The 20,467-nt window shown below is 44.6% G+C and overlaps 1 protein-coding gene across 7 annotated transcripts in view; it reads right to left on the minus strand.

The window, feature by feature from the left end:
* Nucleotides 1–20,467, minus strand: part of MYO9B (myosin IXB) — a 160,798-nt gene that overhangs the window by 76,431 nt on the left and 63,900 nt on the right. For all 7 annotated transcript variants that reach the window (XM_066604612.1, XM_066604607.1, XM_066604608.1 and 4 more), the window contains exons 4-9: nt 8,849–8,911; nt 8,248–8,347; nt 4,986–5,086; nt 4,767–4,896; nt 4,368–4,457; nt 2,923–3,039 (exon numbers count right to left, since the gene is read on the minus strand). In XM_066604612.1, coding sequence (XP_066460709.1) covers nt 2,923–3,039; nt 4,368–4,457; nt 4,767–4,896; nt 4,986–5,086; nt 8,248–8,347; nt 8,849–8,911 — 601 coding nt within the window. The remainder of the gene's footprint in view (nt 1–2,922; nt 3,040–4,367; nt 4,458–4,766; nt 4,897–4,985; nt 5,087–8,247; nt 8,348–8,848; nt 8,912–20,467) is intronic.

The following is a 20,467-nucleotide window of genomic DNA, read 5'->3' on the forward strand; positions in this document are numbered from 1 at the left end:
AGAGACTCCCAACAGGGTACTAGAGCCTCCGTGCCCACTCATATCACATATTGTATCAAAGCTAGAGGTGGTATGCAGTGTACTAGAGCCCTCATGTCCACCCATATTACATCTTGTATCCAAGCTAGAGGCAGTACAACAGAGTACTAGACCTCCATGTCCCCATATCACATCTTTAAGCTAGAGGCAGTACAACAGGGTACTATAGCCTTAATTCCTGCCCGTATCACATCTAGAGGCGGTACAACAGGGTACTAGAGGTCGCATGCCCACCCGTATCACATGTTGTATCCAGGTTAGAGGCGATACAACAGGGTACTAGAGCCTCCATGCCTGTTTATGTCCATCTTACATCCAAGCTAGAGGTAGCCCAACAGGGTACTAGAATCTGCCTTCAAGGGGTCAGTTCTTCACAATAAATAATTTACTGATGTCAAAGTTATAATCAAACCGAGAAAGTTTCATTCTATTCCAACACAAACAATGAGTATACTTTGTCTCACTCATTCAATATGTTTAGGACATCCTGCAGCCATGTGTTCCTCTCATGGCGGCCTCCAAGAAGCAGCAGGATAATGCTTGGCCGCACACAAGGGGGGGCACAGGAAACCCCCACAACATTGTCACACTTCCATGGCTGTCTGGTTGCCAGATTTATCACTAATAGAACATGTATGAAATCATCTGGGATGCCAACTTGAAGCGCCTAAGAGTTTGCACGATCTAGAGGCTTAGTTACAGCAAATGTGGAGCGATATGCCACAGAATATCCCATGGAATTTGTATGACTCCATGCTCACCCGTATCATATCTTGTATCCAAGCTAGAGGCGGTACAACAGGGTACTAGAGCCTCCATGCCTGCCTGTATCACATCTTGTATCCAAGCTAGAGGCGGTACAACAGGGTACTAGAACCTCCATGCTCACCCGTATCATATCTTGTATCCAAGCTAGAGGCGGTACAACAGGGTACTAGAGCCTCCATGCCTGCCTGTATCACATCTTGTATCCAAGCTAGAGGTGGTACAACAGGGTACTAGAGCCTCCATGCCTGCCTGTATCACATCTTGTATCCAAGCTACAGGTGGTACAACAGGATACTAGAGCCTCCCTACAAGAAGTCCGTTCTCCACAATAAATGATCCTTTTGCTCTGATATTGTCACCACTTACTTATATCCATGTTACAATGACACACAAAGTTTTATTCGATTCCGACAACTTCTAGAGGTAGGATTGTTTTGACAATAAGTGTATAAGTTAGCTAGAATTACCTTAAATTACTTCCTGGAGCCCTTCCCCTCAGCTGGATCATGTGATCTCATTGAGTCCACCTGAGACTTACTTGGCTTTATATGGTTTCAATGAGTCAGTTTTTCAGTCACCATAAAGACCTGTATGATGAACTGATGGACTGTACCACACAGGCTCTGTATGGGGTGGGTGGTGTGGATATAGGAGTTTCTATTACAGTTACTGATGATTATGATCTCACAGCTCCTGTCACACAGTTATAGTAGAGGAGATCACAGCTCATCCTCCTGACTGTATACTTATGGGCTGCAGCTTATTTAGGTAAAATACAGAGGTAGTGGTAATGACGCTGTGCTTTCTGAAGGCACAGATATGGCTTTAGCTGGTCATGTGATTCTCTGCTAATGCATCATGGGAAAGCTAGCATTGAGGGCATAAAGCAGGGAGAAATCTCAGCATCAAGATGGTGCCCGATAAGCATCGGACAGGAGGCTGCACTGCAGAAAAGTGATAGACATGGTCTAAGAAGATCCTGATTAGCTCCGACAGTGACTAATGTCACAGGGAGAAACATCCCCTGTAGTAACTGAGGCTCCTATGGATGTCCCAGGTACAGTGGGAAAGTATTAAATATATATATAAAAAAAACAAAAGAAACAAACAAAAACATGTGAATGTCCCCCAGAGGTCTTATATGACATCATGGGGGACATAGGTAGTAAAAGACATCATTACATACATAATTTAAAAAAAAAAAAAATCACAGAATAAAACAATATAAGAAAGAAAATAACCTAAAGCCGACGCCAACCGAAACAGTCGCTATATGCGCCCTGTAATCCAAAACCAAACATATTAAATATCGAAATGTCCGAAACAAAATGATAAACCCGTTCCCATACTCCATTTTTAGCATAAATCTACTAGTTTAAAAAAACCCAAAAAACTAGAAATGTACAAAACAGCCTGGTCCTTAAAGGGGTTGTCCCGCGAAAGCAAGTGGGGTTATACACTTCTGTATGGCCATATTAATGCACTTTGTAATGTACATTGTGCATTAATTATGAGCCATACAGAAGTTATTCACTTACCTGCTCCGTTGCTGGCGTCCTCGTCTCCATGGTGCCGTCTAATTTCAGCGTCTAATCGCCGGATTAGACGCGCTTGCGCAGTCCGGTCTTCTCCCTTCTGAATGTGGCCGCTCGTGCCGGAGAGCTGCTCCTCGTAGCTCCGCCCCGTCACGTGTGCCGATTCCAGCCAATCAGGAGGCTGGAATCGGCAATGGAACGCACAGAGCCCACAGTGCACCATGGGAGAAGACCTGCGGTCCACCGCGGGTGAAGATCCCGGCGGCCATCTTAGCAAGGTAAGCAAGAAGTCGCCGCAGCGCGGGGATTTGGGTAAGTACTATCCGTTTGTTTTTTTTTACCCCTGCATCGGGTTTGTCTCGAGCCGAACGGGGGGGAGGGGGGGGGGGGGGGCGCCTATTGAAAAAAAAAAAAACCGTTTCAGCGCGGGACAACCCCTTTAAGGGGTTAAAAGTAGATAATCATTGCAAGCTAAAATAGCTATACAACCTAAAGGAAACAAAGAACTAACATGGCAGAAAAGGAGTACAAAACTCTAGATGTCAAGACAATAAATAAAAAGCAAGCCTCCTTAGCTCACATTGACAGATTCTTCCACATCCTTTTTATTGAGCAGCGCATGGTTGATTCTGAGAACTATCCAGTCAAACAGCGCACTGTACAGAGACTTGGCCATGGAGTCACGAGCCGTTACAGCCTGCAAGAAAGATGGACAGGAAAATCAATATGCCACCAAAAACTTCTTGATGAATGTAAAGTGTGCTAAAAGTTCCAAGATAACAACACACCATCTTTGGTTTAGTTTTGAATACTGCATTAGGGACAGCAGTTCAATAATATGAGTGGAACAGGTTACCACAGGAGGTGGTGAGTTCTCCTTCAATGGAAGTGTTCAAACAAAGGCTGGACAAATATCTGTCTGGGATGATTTAGTGAATCCTGCACTGACTAGGGAGTTGGACCGGAAGACCCTGGGGGTCCCTTCCACTTCGCTACTGTTTTAGGATTCTAATATAGTATTCGTTATATATAAAAAGGCAAAGAGTATTAATGGCAGATCACGTTAAAAAAGTATGTACTTCCCTGAAGAGTGCGTCTGCGAAAACTATGTGCCAACCTACCGTAACACCCGAAAAGTGCAGCACTCTGAAAAGGATGCTTTGATGCAAAAAGGTTTACATTGTCCTTGTACAAAAAAAAAAAAAAAGTTTCTACAAAGAAATTGTTAAAGGTTGATGACAGATTTGAAAAGAATTGCTACATGCTAAAATATATAAACCATAAAAATAAAGAAAAAACAAAAACTATAAAAAACGCGCAGTAGGGAAAGGATTCGTGTCTCTTCCCTTGGGAGGATTATCATCCTGCAAGTCCTTCCATATTTTTAACAAAAAACGTTTTGTGAAGACTGCTGTATTTTTCACACAATGGGCTTTATTGTTAATTGATAATAACCTGCATTGACGGGAAATACCAAATCCCAGCCATTAGGCCTCAGACTATAATAAAATAGACTAGTCTGTTAATGGGCTGCCCAAAATATTCCCACAGAGTCCATACATGCTCCCTACTGCGACCATGACCAATTTATATCACTCAGACAACTGAGTTGCTTGAATTACAAAGGGAAGGGAAAAGGAATGTAATGCCCTTTTACATGGGCCGATAAATTGTTGGAGATTCCCGTATCCAGCGGGAATATCATTAAGCAGGACGATCATTCAGTGTCAATGCACGCTCCCAAGAATTGCAATTCATTCGCCTCTCACTTGTCGTCCAGCTTCTGCATGCAGAAAACTGTATAACCTATCAGCCTGTGTCAACAGGCAGTCGTTGGCTTATGAAGGACTGCCTGTTTACTGTGAATAGAGGTGGGCGGGTCGGAATGATCCTTGGCTGCTTCACCTCCATTCACTGAGTGATGCTTGTTCCTGTGTGTAAGGACAACCTGTCGGGCATCTCCACCCAACAAGCCGTCCTGTATAAAAAAAAAGCCCAGTAGTATCGTCTAATAATATCACTCACCTCATTGATACTATATGGCAAAATCAGTTTTTCGTTTACAGTAACAGTCTTTCTCTTGGTTAGGGCTTCCACTAGCATCTCTCTCTTAACCTGTCAGTGTAAAAGGAGTTTATAACAAATACAGCAATATAGGTGCAAAAACAATTTGGCCTACAAACTATACAATTTGGAGGATCAATACACAAAGCACAATGTAAAGTCAACACAATTAGGAGATAAATAAAAGTAAATCCGTGTTGTGAATCTAGTAGAACAACAAAACTATTTAGCGCAAAAAAAAAAAAAAAAAAAAAAAAAGGAAAATTCTGTTCCAAAAAATAAAAAAAGTTTTGCCTATTGTTTAACAAGAACGAGAACTTTTGCTTCACCAAGATTTAGTGTACCCAGTGTACTCAGTACCTGAAGCAGCTGCGATAAGGTGTCCAGCACCTCGGGGGGACCAACATCAAGACCTTCGTCCCTTCCAGAAGCCTTTTTCTTGTAAGTAACATTGCCCAGATATAGGATAGCTGATAAGACTGAAAATATCCTAGAAAGAAAAGGAACACAATAAATACAAAACAGTAGAAATTACACCAAGCAGCTGCCGCCACGTACGGACATGCACAAAACGCTCACTGCTTCTTTGTGGCTGGGAGGAATCCAACCATTTCCATGGCTTGCTTCAACCTTTCAAAATCATGTCGGAGATCTTCTCCCTCTTCGATCTTGAAATTATTCTACAAACACAATACATATTATAGTAAAACAAAACAGAATGCAAAATAGTGATGAGAAACTAAAGTCAAAGAGTCAATATTTCTTAAAAGTGCTTAGCACTATTGCCTTAGAGCAGCGGGGGTCCTGGGTTCAAAATCGAACCAAGGACAACATCTGCATGGAGTTTGAAGAAAAGAAAAAAAAAAAAGGAGGTTTCCACCATATCACCACCACAGTTGGAATCAAATGGATCCTTATCCATGCGGTGCAGGGAGGGCAGGTGCTACTTCATCTTCCGTATACATCAACCATGGCCGAGTGCTAAATGGCCTCTGCCGATCCGATCTCAGAAGTTGTAGCGGTCACAAGCTGTTCACTGAACACATGACCTCTCAGCCAATCACAGGCTTCAGTGGTCATGTGCTGTCATGGCAGTATCAATGCTGAAGCCCGAGTAGTCACGCGTATAATGAGCGGCATGTGACTGCTGTAGTTTCTTTCAGGATTAGAGCAGCTTGAAAACAAGAGTATGCTTTTTATTAAAAACTAATTTCCCATCATTCCCTGTCTAGAGAAATCTTTCAAACTCAGAAAACCCCTTTAAATTACATGAAAAATAATAAGCCTAACAACTAGCTAAATACTTCTAATCCTACTCAAACTTCTGTTTTCGCGGTTGTGGAGCTGTGGACATATATGAACCCCCAATTGCATGTTCTCATTAGCAGTGGGTGGATGCTAGGCTGGAAACTAATCCCTCGCCTCTCTCGTAAAATTAGAAGTTGGCTGGCCACATAACCTCCGCCAACGACTATTAGTTGGAAATCCCCTTCCTGTTTCCAAGAACCTTAGCTAGAATCCAAGAAACTCAGCGCTTTGAAAAAAAAAAAAGTGTCAGTATTATAAATGTTCCAAATTTAAATCTCTACGGTCCACTCCGTACCCAAACGGCAACACGTAGAAATCCTAGGATTGTTCCGTCATCTCATTTTTCTCAGCTGGATTTTTGATGGATATTTTATATTACACTTTTTCAAATTTTAGCCATACTTTTCTTATAATGATTAAAGGGGTTGTCCCGCGAAACAAAGTGGGGTTATACACTTCTGTATGGCCATATTAATGCACTTTGTAATGTACATTGTGCATTAATTATGAGCCATACAGAAGTTATTCACTTACCTGTACCGTTGCTGGCGTCCTCGTCTCCATGGTGCCGTCTAATTTTCAGCGTCTAATCGCCCGATTAGACGCGCTTGCGCAGTCCGGTCTTCTCCCTTCTGAATGGGGCCGCTCGTGCTGGAGAGCTGCCCTCGTAGCTCCGCCCCGTCACGTGTGCCGATTCCAGCCAATCAGGAGGCTGGAATCGGCAATGGACCGCACAGAAGACCTGCGGTCCACCGAGGGTGAAGATCCCGGCGGCCATCTTCGCAAGGTAAGTAAGAAGTCACCGGAGCGCGGGGATTCGGGTAAGTACTGTGCGGTTTTGTTTTTTTTAAGCCCCTGCATCGGGTTTGTCTCGTGCCGAACAGGGGGGGCTATTGAAAAAAAAAAAAAAAGTTTCGGCGCGGGACAACCCCTTTAATGCTTTGTTACTCTGGTACAGATAAGAGTCGTCCTACATCTGTGACTTGCCTACTTTTCTAGGAGTCTCTGATGCTAGCAATAGTGCCTTAAAAAGACTCTTTTTGTACCCCTTTCTGAGGGCAGCATAGGGTAGTGACAGTCACACTGATTATAGTAATATGTCCGCTGTGGCGATCTGTGCAGTAGTTTTGGAGAAACTTGCCTTTTAACAGTAGAAGCACATGCATAAGGACAACCTGAAGTAGTCCTGGATATTCATGAGCTGCAGGCTAGCTCCACCCACCCGGCCCTCTAGCGAGTGATTGACAGCTCTCTATTTACAGTGCATGGAGAGAGCGTAGCCAATCATTGGCTGGAGGATGGGTGGGAGTGGCTAGGCTGCAGCTCATGAAAATGCAGGACTAATTCTGTGCCTGGCTGCTATCTTGAATCCTTAAGATGCTGTTCGCTCTGCGTCAGCCTATTGCCACCCAAGTTGTGGGATTTCTGTTCTGAGAGCTCAATTAAAAAAAAAAAAAAAAAAGGTAGATTGACATTTAAAAGAAAAGTCTTTCCTGGTAAGTAACATATGTAACATGACTAACCGTGCCACTAGAGGGCCAGATAAGCTTGCAGTATGCCTTGCATTAAAACTTATTTCCAAAAGCAGCAGACATTCGTGACACAGGCAGGAAGGCATTTAAGGAGTTGCTTAAAAAACCCAGGCAACAAAAATTGTCTCATAAGGTCTATGGATTAAAAAAAAAAGAAAGGCTAAAAAAGCGGTCATACATCCTAGAAAGCTTTAGGCCTCGCCAGAGCGGAGAAAACTCTACAGTGGGCGCAACCCCAATACTTTAAATTGGCTAATAAGGCAGATACATTCCTGCCTGCAAAGCTGAAATCCATGGAAAGTAAATACAATACATTCAATAAGCTCAAACAACGGCAGCTGCATCTCAAACCCTAATAAAACTGCTCAAACATTCAACGAGTTCTATGGCACATTATAGAACTATAGACCCCAACTAAAGTTTCTCATGAACTTTATTAGGTTTTGAATCGAATAAAAAAATACATTGAAACATATAAAACAAGTCATTCCATAAACATCGGATAAAGAATGCCTCACAGAAAATTATATTCCTGAAAGTCATTTCATATCTGATTACATTGTAAAGAGCAGACTACTTCCTGTTACCTTTTCAAAAGTATTGCTGGCAGGAATGATTATCTTGAAATATGACTGCCGGAAAAAAACCAAACAAAAAAGGGGTGGGGGGTTGTTGGGGTCAAGACACGAGGGTTGTAGGGAATTCTTAAGGGTTAAGTAAGGGATGTGGAAAGATGGGAGAGAGAGTTAGCACTCCAAGGGCATGTTCACACGGTGGAATTTCCAGTGGAGTCAGAATTACGCATGTCGATTTTGTCTATTGACAGGGAAAGATCTTCGTGCAAATCAATGTCAAAATGCCTCAGATTTTGCCTTTTTTTTTATTTTTTTTAAAAAGGCTGAATTTGCACCAGGAAATGCTTTCACGATTCCGCTGCATGAAAGTACCCTAACAATGGTTGACACAAATATGTAATGTAAATTTCCTGGCACATGAATTACCTGATTGAGGTAAAAGTAGTCTTCAGGCTGCTTGAGCTGGAAAGCTTTCTTCTCTTCCTCAGAAGCCCCAAGGAGCATATAATAGAAAACATGGTAATTCCTGTCCAAGCAAAATTCAAATGTACATGAGACGACAGACAGTAGCCGATGGAGGTAAGTCCTAGCCAAATTCATTTCCAGAGGAAATGGCGTTCTGTTCACACCACAATTTAACCATACAGTTCAGGTTTACTGCGAAAAACGTACACGGCTAAAACAGAATGCAACCGTATGCCTGTACAGTTATATGCTGCGCCATTGACTTCTACTGGCAAGAACAAGCCAACATTCGGACAGAAAACTGCAGCCTGCCAAGTTTTTGGTTTTCTTTTGACCGTACAGAAAAAAAAAAATATCCAGACAGCTGTGAATATGTATACATCTGATATAGAACATATTTTCATAGAAGTCAACGGTACGGGATACAATTGTATAGGCACATAGTTACATCCTGCTTCACAAAGTAGTTTTTCTTTTTTTTTTTTTTGCACTGAGCTGTATGGCAAAACGGGATGTGAAGATTACACATGAGAAGTACCCGGCGGTGTCCAACATCTCTCACCTCTCATTCTTTTCCTGAGAAACTAGACGGGATTTTTCTAGAAGGTATTTTTCCACCACAGCCCTGAAAAATAAAAGTAGAATGTAAGAGAGAGGCGACCCGGTGGCTCTACTGGTAAAGTCAATGGATTAAAGAAATAAGAACATGCCGGTAATTAATCTGTTGCATTTGAAGAATCAATGCCATATCAGCAGAGATACATTACTGTCTAAATAGAATAACTAGGACTGCACAGAGCCCGTCCATTCCATGTTCTGGCACCACTCCTAGTTTTGCCTTCCTCATTAATACTAATGCAATGCCGGAATACCGCCATGTGGAAGTGGCCTTATACCGTGTTCACATACAGCAGACGCCTCTGTCAGAGTAGGTAAAAGCCAAGACCAATATGGAACAAGTCAGCAGAGGAGGCTGTGGATGGTGACTTCGAAAGACAACTTTGGCCCTCATGAATGCAGCAATTCTTCATTTCCCCTATCTCTGCACTCCAAAAGCCATAATTTTATCACTTAGATCAATGAACGTAATTTTTTTTTCTTCAGTGAGAAATGAAAAATTAACCCCCCCCCCCCCCCCCCCCAAAAAAACCCCCAGCAATTCTGCTACTATTTTCAGGATTTGTACGATGTTTATTGTGCTGTATGAGCGATATACTAACTTTATTCTGGGGCTCAGAACCTAATTATGTTGTTATAGAGGTAGAGGCTGGTTGCAGAAGCAAAGAGGTCTTGGAAGCAAATTCCCCACTGGTCAGGAGAAGCTGTCATGGCAGTCTGGGCTGAATAAAGAAGAAAAGTAAACGTCTACAATCTGAAAAAAGACATCACCTGCGAGTCACTGGAGTTATAGAGGACATGTTACTTATTCTAACAAGCCCGTTACTGTAAATCCTTATACTGAACATGACAGAACATCTAGGAGAAACTTTATTTAGAACTCTGCTGTGATGTTCCTCTGTTATTCCTCATAGAAATGCATGAAGATGACTTGGCAAAACGTTTCCATTTAGGCCATGTGAATAATTCGTTCCAGTTATGGAGATACAGCTGCATTACAAAATACATTGAATTGCATGCAGTTTTGCTGACTGCAGCTAAAATTAGTGAAGCTCTAGAACTGTCGTTTGAACAGTATTTACTAAAACAGATGAAAGCAGACAGGTGCTCTTCCTATTTATTTTGGCTGTGACTGTGTCCGAGCGCTGTATGCTCTTGTATAGTCCACATGGTGGTAATACTTAAACCTGGTATCCGACAACTCTATAGTAGAGATGAGCGAGCGTACTCGGATAAGCGGTACTCGCTCGAGTAATGTGCTTTATCCGAGTACTGCTGTGCTCGGGGCTAAAGATTCGGGTGCCGCTGCGGCTGACAGGTGAGTCGCAGCGGGGAGCAGGGGAGAGCAGGCGGGAGAGAAGGAGAGAAAGATCTCCCCTCCGTTCCTCCCCGCTCTCCCCTGCAGCTCCCCGCTCCGTGCCGGCACCCGAATCTTTAGCCCCGAGCACAGCGGTACTCGGATAAAGCCAATTACTCGAGCGAGTAGTGCTTATCCGAGTACGCTCGCTCATCTCTACTCTATAGTCAGTGCATGGTGGTAATATTGGTTGCATTTGTGCTTGCCTTGTGGTAGTGTACACTCATCCACGATTGTGAAGGCGATGCCTGTCTTTGTGTGATTAGGAATTTGCATTTCCTTCTTGCTTTGTGTGGTTTAAGGAAGTAGTGAGTGGCGTGACCAGGCATTGTAATCCGCTATGAAAAGGGCACCGGTGGAAAAGACTAGAATTAGGTTTACCGTTAATTCCTTTTCCATGAGTCCATAATGACAGCACACATGGAGGTTTCCCCGCCTGAGCTCGTTGGGGCAGGAATAGGAAGAGTTCTTAAGGCCACCCTCCCACCCTCCATCTCCAGTGACTCCAAATCATAACGACTAGAGATGAGCGAGTATACTCGCTAAAGGCAATTGATCGAGCGAGCATTGCCTTTAGCGAGTACCTGCCCGCTGGAGACTGAAGGTTCGGGTGCCGCCGGCAGGCAAGGAGCTGCGGGGGAGAGCGGGGAGGAACGGAGGGGAGATCTCTCCCTCTCTCTGTCCGCCCGCCTCCCTCCAGCTGACTGCCGCTATTCACCGCTCCCCCGTGCAGGCACCCGAACCTTCAGTCTCGAGCGGGCAGGTACTCGCTAAAGGCAATGCTCGCTTGAGCAATTGCCTTTAGCGAGTATACTCGCTCATCCCTAATAACGACGGATACGTGGCCCAGTCTTTTATTGCTGGGAGAAAAAAAACCTGTTATTCTTACATGCGCAATATACAGTAATTTACAAGGGTGGGAAAGCATGTGCCGTCATGATGGACTCATGGAAACGGAATTAACGGTAAACCTAATTCTAGTCTTTCCATCACGTCCAGCCTGACAGCACACATGGAGGTGTACCAAATCACCAAGCATTTTTTTCTTTTTTGGGGGTGGGGCGGGGGGTTTCTACTGCCTGGAGAACCTTCTGCCCAAAGGCCAGGTTCCTATCAGTGTAGAGATCCAAGCGATAAGGCTTAGACCATGTGTGGATGTTACATTACTTTTCAGCATGTGCTGTAGAGCTTCACTACAGTCAGCCCATGAGAATGCGAGAGCCCTTGTAGAGTGGGCTCTCAAACCCCCCATGGGGAGGCAGATCTCTGGCTTTAGATGCTCCCTGAAATGAGGTTTTAATCAATCCAGCAATGGCATCTTCAGATGCTGGTTTTCCCTTATTCCGACATTTAAAGAATAAGCTATCAGGAAGCTATCAGGTTTGTGAGACCTGTGAATAGGTCAGGACTGCGCATCTGATGTCTAGATTGCACAAGCGCAGTTCTTAGTTTTTTGTTTTTTTGTTTTTTTAAATGTCAGACAGAAGGAAGGGGAAATTATTCCCTGTTCTATGTGGAACGTTGACACTGCTTTAGGAAAGAGAAATAAGTCTAGTCTCATGACCATCCTATCGTCAGGGGTTATAATAACTACCAGCAAGGCTACTTTGATGGATAGTACTTTCCGTGATACTGAGTGTACAGTTCTCAAAGAGATGTTCAAAAAGGCTGTCTAACCCTAAACTAGGAACCCAGATCTTGTAAGGTCCAGGCTGCTGGGATCTGCACTATCTGCTCCGTAGCAATTGCAGGATTTCCTCCAGAGTCTCGTATATGTTGGAGGTAGAGTTCTTTCAACTCTTAAAGGGGTTGTCCCGCGAAAGCAAGTTGGGGTATACACTTCTGTATGGCCATATTAATGCACTTTGTAATATACATCGCGCATTAATTATGAGCCATACAGAAGTTATTCACTTACCTGTTCCGTTGCTGGCATCCTCGTCTCCATGGTGCCCTCTAATCTTCAGCGTCTAATCGCCCGATTAGACGCGCTTGCGCAGTCCGGTCTTCTCTCTTCTGAATGGGGCCGCTCGTGCCAGAGAGCGGCTCCTCGTAGCTCCGCCCCGTCACGTGTGCCGATTCCAGCCAATCAGGAGGCTGGAATCAGCAATGGACCGCACAGAAGACCTGCGGTCCACCGAGGGAGAAGATCCCAGCGGCCATCTTCACAAGGTAAGTAAGAAGTCACCGGAGCGCAGGGATTCGGGTAAGTTCCCGATGCACGAAATTTCAGACGTGCCTTAAAAACGCACCTCTTCAGGGAAGCATACCAAATCTCCTGACCCAGTCCCTCGCCCCTCCCTATGGTGCTCCACCCTGTTTGCCTTCTGATAAATGATCTGTACATGAAATTTCCTATTGCCTGTGTTCCCCAACCCCTGCACCTCCTGTACCACCCTCAACCCATTTGTGTCTAACCCAATGTATCTCACATTGTATTTGTTGCATTTGTTGTATTGTTTTGCATTTATCCATGCCTGAAAGCGCTGCGGAATAAGTTGGCGCTATACAAATAAAGATTATTATTAAGTACTACCCGGTTTGTTTTTTTTATCCCTGCATCGGGTTTGTCTCGCGCCGAACGGGGGGGCTATTGAAAAAAAAAAAAAACCCCGTTTCGGCGCGGGACAACCCCTTTAAGAGTGTGTATTATCTTGGACGATAGTCATTGGTCTCTCAGTTTCTGCCACTCAGTAGCCAGGCTATCCAGCTACGTACAGAGGATCTCCTGGCAGAACGCTAGACCTCAAAACGGTCCTGCCTGAGGCCAGCGGAATCAGTGTCCATATCACCTAGAAAGGCAATGACAGGAACCAGGACCTTTTCACAACGATGTGCAATGCATACAACCGCGGTCCGGCCGTTCTGGCTTTTATGCAAAGTCTGAGAAATTATGGGAAGGAGGAAAAAGTTTATGAAAAAATCCATGTCCCATTCTTGTGAAGATGCCTTTGGTGCCAGGGGATTGTTTGCTGGACTTAAGGAAAAAAATTCCTGTATTATCTTTTTTGGAAGGGGTCTATCTGGGGTTAGCCAGATAAACAGATCGAATAGGTTTAGTTTTTTTTTTTTAATTCGTTTTGTTAATTGAAAGATTTGCAGAGTACAGAGTCAAAAAACAACTTTGTTAGGTACATGTCAATAGATACATGGTTATTAATGTGTATGACTGAATACAGTAGTTGCTACCGTACCCCTTGAATAGGTTGTTTGAGCATTTATTACTGTAAGCTTTCAACTTTTTAACTTTTTTTTTTTACAAAAAGAAAACAAAAAACACATGAAACCGTTCTGTTCTGTCTAATACTGAGAAAGAAAGAGACATATTACAAGTCTTGGAGCGCTTGTTGGTAAAGGAAGGAGGGGGAGGGAAGTGAGGGGGGAATGGAATTGGGGCTCAGGGTTTATTCCGTAGACAAGGTGGAGTGGGAGTCCAACCAGGCACCCCATACTTTTTGAAATTTGCTCGGGCAGCCTCTGTTCTGAAAAATAATTTTTTCATCGGAGACTACGGTATTTACTATTTGAATCCAGTGTAGAGTTGAGGGGGGTTCTGCAGCCATCCATTTTATGGCTATCACCTTACGTGCTAAAAACGGCACCTTCTCGAGAAATGTAGGAGTGTAGTATGGCCACTCCTCCTCCAGTAAGCCAAACAACACCATCTTGGGGTCCAGGTTAACAGTGAATGGGGGAGGTAGTAGTGAATTTATGAGGTCAATAGTTTTGGTCCAGTATTCATTGACAGGGGGGCATTCCCACATCAGGTGCCAAAAGTTGGCCTCTGGCTGGCGGCATCTATGGCAGGAGTTTGAGGATATGTTGCCCATTTTGTGAAGACGGCTGGGGGTGAGATATGCTTGATGTATTATGCATAGCTGAATCGGTTTGTTATTTATGGCAGGGGAGACTGATGGGTGGGATTTGGAGATATCTTGCCAGTCTTCAGGTGTGAGAGATGGAATGGTTTGTTTCCACCTGTCATATCCCGAAAGTGGGTTGTGATCCATTTTGGCCGAGAGAAGATGTGTGTAGAGAACCAAGATTAGCCCTAATATGTTTAGTTTTAGGTACCATTCCCCTGAATCTAAAACTTCTTCTCAAAATCCGAAATATGATTTTGAGAGCCTTTTAGATGAATAGCTGATAAGGACTTTATCTGGTTCTCTGCCAAGGAGAATATTCTTTTGATAGACATTTGAAGATGGTGTCTGGTGCTGAATAAGACACCGTTGGCCAACAATATTTTTACGTGTTTTCCACGAATTATATTTTCCATTTGAATTGACATTTAAACTGCCATGAACTCTGTAAAATCGAGGATTTAGAGCAGGAATAAGCTGGACAGGAAACCCACTGTTCCCCATCTGGCACCTGTGCACCCTGCAGACAAGTGATCCTATGACTAAAAACCCTTGTTTTATTTGAGGGAATAGCCCTTCAAGCAATCAAGGAACACTCCGAGAACTTTTTGGGTGTCTGGATTCAGGCTGAATATATTTCAAACTCATTTTAACTGTAATATAATAGATTTTTAGTATGACGGGTGGATGGGAATATGTAGTATGCGTCTTTGAGTTGAACGTGCAAAGACGCTGCCCTCCTTAACCCAGGGGAATCGTACACCTAATAGAATTCATTTCCAACAAAAATTCAGCAATGTACCGATTAAGGGACTGACTTAGGCATGGTTAAGTTGCTCCAAAACTCTTGGAAGAGGAGAGTGTAACTATAACCATTACAGGGGAGAAAAGGGGGCAAAAAACATCATTTTGGATCCCAGAGATACAGTAGTTCAGGGGAAAAGAGAGGCTATTACACAAGCCCCTTTTTGATAGGTTCATCTGCCCGTCTCTGCTGCGGCACCAGGCAGCTTCAGATGGTCTCCTAGCTATGAGGGCCACAGGCACATTGGCCATGCCAACAAGGTGGCTACTATAATGGTTTCAAGGAGAATACATGCAGTCTCATACGATTTCATGAGGTCCTTCAGCTGGGCTTGAACAAGGTGGTCGCTTGTAGATCAATTATAGGCACTTTACTGCAGAGTTCCAAAGGTTTTTAAAGGTCTTTGGAAGATAGCCAACTTTTTACAAAATTTCTCCTTTCTGCTTTAGCCTTGAATTTAAAGTTTATCCTTCTATCTGTGACTCTATTATGACAGATATCAGTTCTACTAGCTGGATCTTTATATTATATAATGTGTAGAGAGTAAGGAACTGTTGAGCTAAACTCTGGATCTCCTGTTTTGCTAGACATGCATTTTAATCCAGCTTAAGGTATAGTGCCACATCCCCCCTCAAGGTGCTCATAAATACGGCCCCTTAATTGCTGGTCTATAGGGACCTGGCTGGGGTTAGAGACTAGTTCTCTGACCATATGGTGGAGGTTACTTGAACTCCGCCCCTGATTAGCCTACCCCCAAGCCTTGACTATGGATTTCCATCTTGCAGTACCAGGTGATTGCCATTGTATCAATCATATACCATGAGCTTCCGTTCTAATGAACTACTCAGCATGGCTTGGGTATAGAGTTTCATCCATGTAATAAGAGGCGAGTGCCATTAGGTAATGAGCCTTTTGTCCAAGTGGACTACTCAGAGTTTGTAGATTTCTCCCGCTATGTCCATGCTGTCCATAGCATTAGGTGGAGATGCAGGGCTTGAATCCTGAAGGAAACACTCAGGGATTCAAATCCAGGGCCCTACTTTGGATTTGGCGCGCTGATGTCCTTATCATGCACGGTGCAGCGCTGCATCACTGCTCGGAGCCAGCAGCTAGTCACCGCCTAAGATGGATTTGCCGCGGTTCCTGCAGTCTCCTGACTGCCTGCGCCTTCATCCTTTTGGTTGCATCTTAATGGAGACACCGCTGGAGCGCGTGTCTGATGTCCTTCCATACGATGCGGCACCGCATCATCGCTGAGAGCCGGCCACCGCACCGCTGCTAGACGCCGGGACCTAAGCGCATGATGCATTCACACCTGCGCGGGTTCCGCGGCCTGCTGACCACTCAGTTTCACTGATGGGCCGGATGCTGGACACCTAGTCTCTGGTGAGTATAACTTTAAAGGGGTTGTCACGCGCCGAAACGGTTTTTTTTTTTTTCTCAACCCCCCCCCGTTCGGCGCGAGACAACCCCGATGCAGGGACCTAAAGAAAGCTTACCGGAGCGCTTACCTTAATCCCCGCGCTCCGGTGACTTCTATACTTACCGGTGAAGATGGCCGCCGGGAACCTCTTCCTCCGTGGACCGCAGCTCTTCTGTGCGGTCCATTGCCGATTCCAGCCTCCTGATTGGCTGGAATCGGCACGTGATGGGGCGGAGCTACACGGAGCCCCATAGAGAACAGGAGAAGACCTGGACTGCGCAAGCGCGGCTAATTTGGCCATCGGAGGGCGAAAATTAGTCGGCACCATGGAGACGAGGACGCCAGCAATGGAGCGGGTAAGTATAAAACTTTTTATAACTTCTGTATGGCTCATAATTAATGCACAATGTACATTACAAAGTGCATTAATATGGCCATACAGAAGTGTATAGACCCACTTGCTGCCGCGGGACAACCCCTTTAAGCATCCATCCTCCGGCATGGAGAACTTGCTCTGTGTCCGTTTGGGACAGGAAGAACACTGGAGATGGATGGTGGGAGGTGGCCTTAAGAACTCTTCCTCTTCCTGTCCCAACGAGCTCAGGCGGGGCAACCTTCATGTGTGCTGTCAGGATGGACGTGATGGAATGTTTTTGTGTGAAATACCTGCACGTGGCCTATTCTACAGCAGAAACAATCAGGGGTTGTCTAAGTTTGTCCGTGAGCCCAAGACTATATAAATCAATATACTCCCCATGGCGCCAGTTCATTGGTCTAGTGCCACGGCACCTGAGGAGTGATGTCAACTGTTCTCCTGGCCTGGAGATGTTTTCCGTAAGCCTGTCACATGAACTCCTAATGTAGAAGCCATTGGCAGCTTTTGGGACGCAATTGATCACGCTCCTGTCAAGTCTCTTATTGGCTGCAGCAGTTACATGGATAAAACAACCCACATGACCGCTACAGACCAAGTAAAACAAAGCATCGGAGAATGGGAGTAGCAGGAGGGAGAATATTGGCATTTTATTTAATATGACGCATTTCCCTACTACCACCGATGGTCAGAACTCTGAAAACCCCTTTAACATGACTTGTAAAATCACCTCAAGTGAAGCTCGACCCTAGAACAACTCTACATATTATGGTTATTATTAACCCATTTAAAGTCAGGCACAGTAAGTATACGGCGCCTGGTCCCGGGCTTTAAACTCAGCCGTATGTAAAATTATGGCTGGGATTAAAGGGGTTGTCCTGCGCCGAAACGGGTTTTTTTAACTCTGATGCAGGGGTTAAAAAAGAAAACCGGATAGTGCTTACCTGAATCCCCGCGCTCCGGTGACTTCTTACTTACCTGGTGAAGATGGCCGCCGGGATCTTCTCCCTCGGTGGACCGCAGGGCTTCTGTGCGGTCCATTGCCGATTCCAGCCTCCTGATTGGCTGGAATCGGCACGTGACGGGGCGGAGCTACAAGGAGACGCTCTCCGGCACGAGCGGCCCCATTCAGAAAAGAAGACTACCGGACTGCGCAAGCGCGTCTAATCGGGCGATTAGACGCTGAAAATTAGACGGCTCCATGGAGACGGGGACGCTAGCAACGGAACAGGTAAGTGAATAACTTCTGTATGGCTCATAATTAATGCACGATGTACATTACAAAGTGCATTAATATGGCCATACAGAAGTGTATAGACCCACTTTGTTTCGCGGGACAACCCCTTTAAGGTCTCCTTCACACAGGCGACACGGCAATTTTTCAATCCCTGGCCAGAAAATGAAGAGAAGTAGTGCCGCGACCCGGTGAGAAGCTGCAACGGAGGTGATGTATGTGTGATACAAGGTGATGTATGTGTTTTTTAACATTTTTTCCTGCAGCTGGGGCTTAGATTATGGTTTGACAATATGATTTCCTAATGTTAAAGTTGCATCACACCGCACGAAAATAGTGTTTTCGTGCGATGCAACAGAGAGGAAGGCTCCATAAGGAAACATAGGCTACAAAATCTCGCGTATCGTCGGACCCATGAGGTTTATGAGCCAGGTTGCTGCATGCTACAAAACATCGCATGTGCCAAGGAACCCATAAGAAAGCATGGGGGTCACAAACATACGATTTGTAGCATCGTAGCAATGGGACAAAATACTATGCAGAAAACTGAAAACAAAAAAAACCCCAAAACACATCTCTAACAGATAAAAGACTAAACTCACCTCTCTTCAGCCCTCCTGGGATATACCCGACTGGCTCCCACAACCCAACCACCCAGTAGGCATGTCTGGCGGAACTCAGGTGACCACTGTCGCCAATCTGAAACCCCAGGGCATCACCGTCCCAAACTCCTGGCACAGGATATGAGTGCCGATACCAGGAGTCTGGACGGTGATGCTGCAGCCTCTAATTGGCCGCAGTGGTCAGCAGACTTCTCCTGGACATGCGTACCAGGGGCCGACACTGGGGCTGTGGGAGCTACTCAGCTGTGCCCCATGGGTGGGGATGGGCGGGTGCGGTATAGTTTTTTATTTTTTTTGGTCTTTTTTAAAACCAGGCCCAGCTGTTAGAAAAGCAGTTTAACGCAATAATCTTTATGGCGCAGAGCACATGTCTTCAATATGAAGTCTTCATAAGGCTGTGGGAATCAATCCCAATAGCTCTACAGTTCAGGAGCGGCTGATCGATGGTGGAGCTTTCGTTTAAACTTAAAAGTATTTTGCACTTCGTTAAAATTCAAAAACTTTAGCTCAAACTTGTTGTTTTTAGGTTAATATTGGCTTATTAGATTGTAAACCACATTCACAGCCAGGAAATCTGGTATGTAGGAGATAATAACCCTTATCTATGGGATTAGGCACATGACAAAAAGAAAAGAAAGTTTCCTGTTCTATGTACGGCAGGAGCACCACACATAAAATAGATTCAACTCTCAATATGAAGTTTGTTGTGGTATGTATAGTGTGTATAGGGGCCCTTTTACACGAGACGACCTGTAAGACTGAGATGCCCAACAGGCCGTCCCAGCTTTTACATAGGAACGAGCATCGCTAGTGAATGGAAGCCGAGTGGACCGCCTCTATTCACAGTAAGCAGGCAGTCGTTCATATTTGACCAGCGCCCTGTTTACACGGCCAATCCATCGTTCAATGTAGAAACTGAATGACGAACGAGAAGCGAACAAAGAGAGAGGGGGTTCAAAAAGACCTGGAGAAACTCGCACAGTGGGTAGCGAGTAACAGAATGGTATTTAACAAGCAGAAATGCAAAGTCCTACATATGGGCAAGAAAAATAGCACATAGAATGCGAGGGATTGGGCTAAGCAGCACATGCGAAAAAAAGAGACTGAACATGAGTCAACAGAGTGATGCAGCAGCAAAAAATGCAAAGCAATGCTGGGATGTATTAGGATAAAGCCATCCGGTGGTGGGTGTGTGGTACATTTTTTTTTTTTAAAATCTCCTACTTTCCTATGGATCTGCGGAACATCCGCAGTGTCAAGCTGCAGGTGTGCCGCAAAACGGTCGGCTTCCATTGACTTCAATAGAAGCAGTCAGCGCGGGAGTCGCAGTATGCTGCGGTTTGTTTTCCGGAACGGAAAGTCCGCAAATCAAATCTGCATGTTTTAATTAATTAGTTGATAACAATGCATCTCTACGGGCGGCTTGACTTAAGGATCCCCCCCGCACAGGCTCCCCTTGCAGATTCCACAAATCAAATAGAATTGAGATCACATTACTGCCTGAACGGAGATGTGTTCTCAATAAATAACTAAGGCAACAGTAGCCGGCTTGTATATACTGGAAGGAATACCTGCATAATGAACGGAAAAAAAATTTTAAAAAATATCCGTACTGGCGCTTTATCTATCAGCAACATTTTATTGGAGCCTTTCCACTCCATTAATATGTGCAATGTTGAAAGACTGAGATAATGTATAGTGTCAGAGAAAGGTGGAGAGAACAACTACTATTTTTCAAGCATCTGCCATAATAAAGGTATTGTGGACACTGCAATCAAAGTACTAATGACCACTTGTCCGTGAGTGACTAAGTCACGTGCTCAGTCACGATCACGTTGGTGATCTCTTCACAGGTCCTTCATCGAGTTACATGCTCCGCCCCTGA

Source organism: Eleutherodactylus coqui, chromosome 5 (assembly GCF_035609145.1).
Source record: "Eleutherodactylus coqui strain aEleCoq1 chromosome 5, aEleCoq1.hap1, whole genome shotgun sequence".
NCBI lineage: Eukaryota > Metazoa > Chordata > Amphibia > Anura > Eleutherodactylidae > Eleutherodactylus > Eleutherodactylus coqui.